This window comes from Oreochromis niloticus, linkage group LG7 (assembly GCF_001858045.2).
Source record: "Oreochromis niloticus isolate F11D_XX linkage group LG7, O_niloticus_UMD_NMBU, whole genome shotgun sequence".
Classification (NCBI taxonomy): domain Eukaryota; kingdom Metazoa; phylum Chordata; class Actinopteri; order Cichliformes; family Cichlidae; genus Oreochromis; species Oreochromis niloticus.
The window spans coordinates 307,501-315,495 of NC_031972.2; the positions used below are offsets into that span (position 1 = coordinate 307,501).

Genomic DNA, 7,995 nt, shown 5'->3' on the forward strand with positions numbered 1-7,995 from the left:
GCCATTGTGTTGTATTAGAACGTGCCGCTAATCATGTTTCTTAATGTGCTGTAATCAGTCTGAATAAGCAGCCTGTGTGAAGGACACGAGGATACGAGTCCATTCACAGCAAGGGACAAACATTCAGAAACATTTGTATTTAAATCTGCTCAGTGAGCGAGCTCACATTAACTCTGACTGTGTGTGATGGTTTCATCCTGCTCAGATAAGCCGAATAAGACAATAAAAGCTCCACAATAACCATCAAAGTGGACTGCCTCTTCTTCTCCACATTTTTAAGTTTACAATGTTTATTTCTATTTTTAAGCACTGGGTGCTGCCCCCACAGCAGGCTTCCAGAACCTAGCTAATCTTAAAACAGCTTGAAGGGGAGGAGCTAAAGCAGCTAGTTTCAAAGAGAGGGTGCACTGAAGTCAGATAAAGAAGGATTATTTTGAATTGTGAATCATGGAAAGCTACTCTGGAGAAGTCCAGGAATAAGAATGTGGAGCTGAAAGCAGCAGATCCACTTTTCAGAATATTTTATTTTTCTTTGTGTGTAAAGTTCTCATTAGCAGCTGCGCTAACACTACGGCACAAACACTGCACACAGAGACACAAAGATGGACTTACAAACTGTGTGTCCGAGTGAGTGGAAGAGGAGAAAACAGAAAACGTTAAACTTTAGTCAGAGAATGAAGGGCTTGTTTCAAATATCTGAATGAGTAAATGATTGTTTTGCATCTCTTTCTGGTCCTTTGTTGTTCTTTTGCCTCCAGACTGTAATCCTACATGAAGCAAGGAAAAATATTAAAGTGAATCTAGGAGGAATCGTGGTCATTTTCAGGTTTTTTTAATGGAGTTTCTTGCCCTTCTTTAACTACTTGCAGTGGTTTTTGATGTCTGTGGACATATAAACCCACACGACACATCAGTCCTCGGTGCATCCGGAGGGAGTATCAATGCTCGTTTTGCATTAACACAGCAAACATTTATGCAGATTTCTGACTCATTCTGATGGATATTAAAGCCGTCCTGATGCGAGACCTCGGTGGGATTCTACGTTTCCTCCTCACACTGCTTCATCAGAAGCTCGTCCTCCTCTTGCTCCTGTTATTTGGACCCCCTCTCTCGTGGTCCTGCTCTAAACTGGATTAAACAGCCCAAACATTGTTTTCTGCTGTTTTCCGCCCATTTAATTATGCCGCACTGATGTTCCTCATTCAGCCAACAACCGTGAGTGTGAAAACCGAGCGGGGCGCCGCCATCACAGGAAGAGGAGGGGAAAAACCTGTCATTGTCTGCAGGATGCTTAATGGAGGTTTATTTTGGCGGTGTGCCTGTGTTGGCGGCGAGGTGCAGACTGACCACTGAGCCCAGAGTTTTCATTAGAAGGTGCTAACTGAAGCCGACCTCACCCGCCGGCCTCCTCCAACACTCGACCAGATTGTTCGTGCCTCCACCTGAGCCTCACACAGGCAGGTGTGCAGGACTGCAGAGGACACATTTATTCATTTCCTCTAGTCAATCAGAGGCAAAACTTACTTTTCCAAACTCAAACATGGACTGTTTTTCTTCTCAGAGCAGATTATTCTGTATTCACAGAGATGCTCTGACGACTCACGGGCCTCGTCTTATGAAAAGAGTCACACTGGTCTAGAAAGCACTGATGCATCTGAATAAGGATCAGGTTGAGTCCAGAATCTGTTAGTTTGAAAGAGTTTCTTTCTAACATCTTTGATTTACAGTCTACTACAGGAGTCGTTACCACCGTGAGCGAGGACGTATCCTCACAAACACACAGCAGACTGAGAGACCTGCACGCTGTCTGAATGCAAAGATCGTGTACAGTGCAGGGATTTTCTGTTCCTTTAAATGGTTAACGAGCCAAATAGAACACGGGCCAACTCAACGAGCCACAAAAGCTCTGTGTTACACATTTGCAAACATGACAGACACCTGTCCGCCTCAGCGGGACGCTCGGGCCTCCGAGACACGCTCACAGCCATCGTCCTCGCACAGATCTGGGGGAAGCGCCGACAGTGACCCGGCACAAACCGGCAACTGCCTGCCAACAGTCGGGCTCGGTGTGCCAGGCATCTGTCGGCCCTTTGGAAGCGGAGGAGTGACGGGCGGGACGACTTAGCGCCGCTCGCCTGGAAGCAGCAGGCAAAAAGCACATCAGAAAGGCGTCAGCTTCACTTCTTCCGTTTTGATCAAGTGAGGCATGAAAAGGAGAGCAACACTGTCAAGTGGTGAGAGGGCTAAGCCATTGATGTTGTTATTTCTGCACGTGGAGGTCCGTGCAGCTAATGGGAGGGGGGGGGCACATTGAGCGAGGCCATATGGAGGGGTCCCTTTGCCGGAGCTCTTGAATAGGCAGCTTAGAGCTGTGTGAAATTCTGCTTGTGTAGAGTTTTCAAAGACAGCCTGCAACAGCTCTGCCATATGTGGCGCTCTGAAAAGCCGGCTCTTTATTGGCTGCGGAGTCACACTTCGACTTAACAATGAATGTGAGGAACATATGCTGGGACGGGGTCTCAAAGAGCTGCAGGAGAAGAAAGGAAACCACAGATTGACGCAGGAGCGCCGCTCACAAACGAGGACAATCACGCCGTTCCCGAGATCCTCCGCTCAGCACCGTGAAATCAAACCGCCACCAAATAAAAGTACAGAGGCTCCAGCGAATGGCTGTGGAGAAATTATCAGTCCCTCCCATCTGCTGCGAGCCGAGCCGCCTCCCTTCAGGCTCGCTGTCTGCTCAGATATTAATTACCATGTAATTACAATATCATTACACACACCCGCTGTCTGGCTGCTGGGCTGCTCCAATTGCACACAGGCCTAATGAGCGTGGACCCGCCATCCCGATGCAGCATCCAAGGCGCGCGATGGCTGGCCCCTCGGCGCCGGCGTGTTTGAGCCCCCCGAAATCTCCAGACCTCGAGACACAAAACAGCACAAGGAGCTGACCACAGACAGGAAGACGCACACGCGATAAGGCCGTGTTGTTGCTGCGTTCCTTCATTTTATCAGTTTGAATCTCTGACTTTTTAAAAACGTTTTTCCATATTTGTGTCCGTTTCTGTCTCTTTGTGGTTGTTTTGTGTTTCTTTGTATTTGTGTGTCTTGACTTCTTGGCTTTCGGCGGGGTTTTAGTCTCTGTGCGGTGGTTCGGCGTCTCTCTGTGCACGCCGTGTTCGGTAATCCGTCCATGTTGCTGTGATTAACCTGATGGCAGGCGTCTGGAGACAGAATGACACTAACAGCGAGCTGACGGATTCTGTGTTTTCAGAGCTGTCAGCCTATTTGAAGAGAGGGCTGCACGGCTCGCAGCGCAGTGCTGCATTTCTGCAGGTGTTTCAAACAAACAGCAGAAGATTGGACGTCTGAATGAGGCCTATTTACATGAACTGAATTTTACATTAATCCCGCCCTCTGCTCGTGTGAACGTCTGACTTGTTTAAACTTGCCGTGGTGATGGGAGACAGGAGGCGAGGGAGCTGCTCTCTGTGATATGGGCGCTCAGCTAATTGAGGCAGAAGGCAGAGGTGTTCTGTTGTGTTCAGATGATTCATGTTAACGAAGCCAAACTCACCCCCTTCATGTACGGCAGGTTTGCATCACAGGAGGCCGTCAGCGGTAGCCAGAAAGAGTCAGAACACAGAAGCCGATGAATTCACAGTGAAACAGCCTGAGAGTGAGCAGGACTGAAAACACGAAGACTTGGAGGGCTAAAAGCTGCTGGCTGCTAATCTACTGTCAAAAGTAACGCGGAACAAACACATCCAGTCGATTCAGGTTGATTTATTGGTCTTGACCTTTCACATATTTAAGAGTCAAAGTGCTGCAATATTTATTACTGCACTGCAGTGGTTTGTATCATATCTATCTAATAGACTCCAATTTGTACATGTAAATGGAGAGTCCTCTTCACACACTGAGGTTAATTATGGTGTTCCACAGGGTTCGGTGCTAGGACCAATTCTGTTTACATTATACATGCTTCCCTTAGGCAGCATCATTAGAAGACATAGCATAAATTTTCACTGCTATGCAGATGACACGCAGCTCTATCTGTCCATGAAGCCAGGTAACACACACCAATTAGTTAAACTGCAGGAATGTCTTAAAGACATAAAGACCTGGATGGCCGCTAACTTTCTGCTTCTTAATTCAGATAAAGCAAAAAACCCTGTCAGTCACTATGTGTTTACACACCTCTCTGCATTTAATCATTAGTTATTAATAATCTCTGGCTGCACAGCGTGCCTTTGTCCTGTCCTCCTCCCTTCACTCCTGGTTTTGGTGGTGAGGCGGTAAAGTTTTATTTTAAAGGTGAACCTTCTCTGTTTCAGTTTGTATTACACTTTTTCTACTTTCAGCACAGCTCAGAAACAAGACGACAAGTCATGCAAACTACAAGTGGGCGCAATCACAGGTAGGTGTTCAGCACAGCACGCACTGCCAGCAACCTGCAGCAACCACTCCCCAGGGCACATTTTTCCCTAGCAACCGGAGGTTACCGCCTAAATCCACGTATGGTGGTCCCACCCAAGCCTCTGTGCTGGATGGATGTTTCAGCCATGGTTCCACATGCTAGCTTCATTTTGTTATCATTTGTGCTTTTATATGAATTTTTATTTATTTGGAGCGTTTTCTCCACCGTTCAGTCTGCTATAAAACATTTTGTACCAGAATTAAAGAGTTTGTAGGTACAAACATGTTTCGTCTGCATGAAGAGAGTTGATGTAAGTGTGAATATAACCACAGCGTATGTTAAAGACTTCATGGATCAGGTTTAAATGAACAAAATCGTTTTTTCTGTGTAAAAATCTACAGCGTGACTCCTCGGTTAGTTTAAGTGAAACTGTTATAAGCTCAGCTTTATGCATGAAAATGATTACAGCTCTTCTCACACGTCAGCATAGTTTACTCCGGACTGTCCTGACAGTAACCATGAAGCCTCCGTCCTCGGTCTTCTGTTTATCTGATCCTCTTCCTCGTCCTCACCTGCTGCCTGACTCTCAGCAGCTTCTTATCCAAACTACCAGGATCATCACCCCCCCCTCCGTTCATTCAGCTGCACTCCCCTTTCTTTGTTTTCAATAAGCAGATTACTAACGTCTCTGCTGCTCTTTGAACGTTTAATTTCCTTAAGCCAATTGTTTTGTGAAAGTGCCCATTTATCGATGTCTGCTGACAGCGTGGTGACGGCAGAGCTCAGGTAGATGGGAAGCAGAGAACTTCTTCCTCGTTCCTCTGTGTTTAAATGCAGCGTGGAACCAGAGGAACACTTATTATTAACTGAACCAATTATTACTGTCTGCAAAAGTAAAGCCACACCTATTTCCGGCTTCCAGTGGAGAGCTTCAGATTAAAGGCGGTTCCTGTCCAAAACAACACAACAAAGTCAGGAGGCAGACTGGGAGCTTTGAAAGTTTGGGTCCAGAGGTTCAGTTCATGGTCTCCAATGAGCTAAGGTGAAACTCACTGCTGCCTCCGCTGGACGTCAGAGGAACTGCAGGTTTTTAAGTTTAATTGTTGGTTTTCACTTGTTTTTGGTTAGATGTAGTAAAAGAAAACTCAGTCAGACAGAGACCAGTCGGTGATTCTCTGGAAACCTCCGGTCACTGGAGAAAACCGTGTCACCAGACCGGTGGCTGCTGTTGCCGACTGTCACCAGATGAAATCAGTCACAAAGACGGTGCTGCACCAACGTAAACGGTTGTGTCTTTACACTGCAACCAAAACATTTCCAAAGGTGCAACTTTTATTGTGAAGGCAACCATACTTCAAACAGACAAGTCAGCATCTTCTATACAGATACGGGCGACAGGCTTTCGGTGCAGCCTGGTAAACCTCTCTGTGACACGTTCCACCCACTGACACCAGCAACCACCCACCAGCCGGTTGGTGAATGCACATATTTCCACGGGAGACCGGCCCGTGTGACCTTTCTCTTCTCTAACCCTGCTCTGTGAAGCTCTTTGAGCTGCACGTGTGAAAGTAATTCAGTCATTCTATGAAAATATGACAAGTGAGCAGGTAAGCAAGTGTTGTACTTACAGTGATGAAGTCCTGACGAGGTGAGAAAAGAGGAAAAAGAAAGAGGAAAGAGTTCACTTGTTTAGAGGATGAATCAGAATAGCGGCGTGCTCACTATATGAGCCTATAAGTCCTACTGCACGCGCTCCAGCTAATGCACCAAACTCTATTCAAGCATCGCTCTGCGTGTAACAAACGCTGATGCTGATCGCTTTAATACAGCAGCTACTAATCACTAAATGACACCTTCTGTGTCAGAGCATCGGACAGGAGCACGAGACCTGAAGCGGACCTTCTTTAGCACGAGCCCGGGCTCCTGAGCGAGCAGCCGGCCCTGGGCGGCCATGTTCCCCACGGCACAGCTCTTCAGCCACTCCTTCTCCAGAGGATCCAGAGAAACCCTGTGGAACAGAGACTGTGTGTGTGGGGGGGGGAGTGAGAGGAGAGGAAGGTTACCTCCATCTGTATTTAAACTATAAACGAACACCAATGAAGAAGCGATGAAGCCCAGGCTGTCCCCGCCCCCTGACATTCGGAACCGTTCAGAGAGGTGAACATGTTTTCCTTTCAAACTTTCAGTTTGATGCTAAAAACTGATTTCAACTGATTTTTTAACATTTCCTCTGGTGTCTTGATTTTCTGTCATAAACTGGCGTCCTCGTTGTCCTCTAGCCAAGGCAGGGGCTGCTGGGTGGCGGGGGGCCTGACGCCATTAGTGGTGTTTATTGGCCAGCAGGGTGCTGCGAAGCACCACCCAGGCCTTTAATCAGAGGCCTGCCGGGCTGTCCTCACTGTTTACCTGATAGCTCCGTGTTAATTACACAGCCTGAGCGGGCACAGAGGGAGGCCGTCCTTCAGCTTGATGGCGCTCCGCGGCAGCGAGCAACACTGCTAACGGCTCGCAGTCGACACTGATGCAGCAGGAAGAAAACACATCCAGCTCAGTGCATGTTTAAAACTTGTTTCCAGCACAGAGACGTGTTTTCAGTCAGCTGCAGAGGAAATCTGCCCTCCCACCTCAGCTTGGTGTAGGCGTCCGAAGGTCTGAGACTCAGAAACCAACCGAGAGCTGTACACTCATGTTCACCACATAGTAGTTTAGTTAGACTTGGTTTTAGGCCTGGTTTAGAGCTCGTGTTGGACTGACGAGAGGCTGGACTTGACCTCGGTCAGTAAAGTTAGACTTTATTTAACTGGTGTCGCAGCAGACGCTGGTTAATCCAAGTCTGAGCCTGAACAAACTGAAGCCACAAACATCGATCGGACTCAGCGATCAGGATGAATCAATAACAAAACTGTCACTCTGCAAACTTACAGCCCAGTAACAGGCGGACAGTTCGTGCTGGGTCCAGTCAGACAGCAGCGGGAGGCCATCACAGCCAATGACCAGCCGGCGCTGTGTCATTATAGGATATCACCATGGGAACGGCATGGGGGGGGGTGTCTGTTTCAGCTCTCTCACAGACACACACGCACACACGGCGAAGGCTCTTTGTGTCTCACCATGACGGAGGACGTTGTGACGCTCCTCGTGTCGTCCTCCTCGCTCTGCCAAACAACAACAACACAAACTCATCAACATTCACAGAAAACTTTTAGCACTGAAATCCCCGTCAGACAGAATCTGACCTTTACACTGAGTTCTCAGTACAAAATATTTCTACTGCTTTGACATACAGCGGTCCCTCGTTTATCGCAGGAGTTACGTTCTAAAAATAACCGGGCATGAACATTTTCACACTTTTCTCTCTTGTTTAAACTCTCAAAGTTCAAACCTTCGTAGAAAAATAAGTCCAGTATTACAGACTGAAACCAAAGGTCAAACCCTGTTTTCAGGTACAGAACATGAGAACAGAGCAGCTGCCAGAGAACTCAACATTAATGAATCAATGGTACGGAAGTGGAGGAAGCAGGAAGAATGAGCTGAGCAAAGTTTGACTTATCGGACTGCTTTGTTTCGCTTAATGC

General features: G+C 47.4%; 1 protein-coding gene across 2 annotated transcripts in view; it reads right to left on the minus strand.

The window, feature by feature from the left end:
- The window catches only part of LOC102077622 (ankyrin repeat domain-containing protein SOWAHC), a 30,558-nt gene extending 22,861 nt beyond the window's left edge, over positions 1-7,697 (minus strand). Inside the window, exons 1-4 of one of the 2 annotated variants that reach the window (XM_025909405.1) lie at positions 7,531-7,697; positions 6,320-6,442; positions 6,049-6,060; positions 613-615 (exon numbers count right to left, since the gene is read on the minus strand). In XM_025909405.1, the coding sequence (XP_025765190.1) occupies positions 613-615; positions 6,049-6,060; positions 6,320-6,442; positions 7,531-7,533 (141 nt within the window). In that variant the 5' untranslated portion in view covers positions 7,534-7,697. The remainder of the gene's footprint in view (positions 1-612; positions 616-6,048; positions 6,061-6,319; positions 6,443-7,530) is intronic. The other variant, XM_025909406.1, reaches the window with a different exon arrangement.
- Positions 7,698-7,995: the final 298 nt, after the last annotated feature.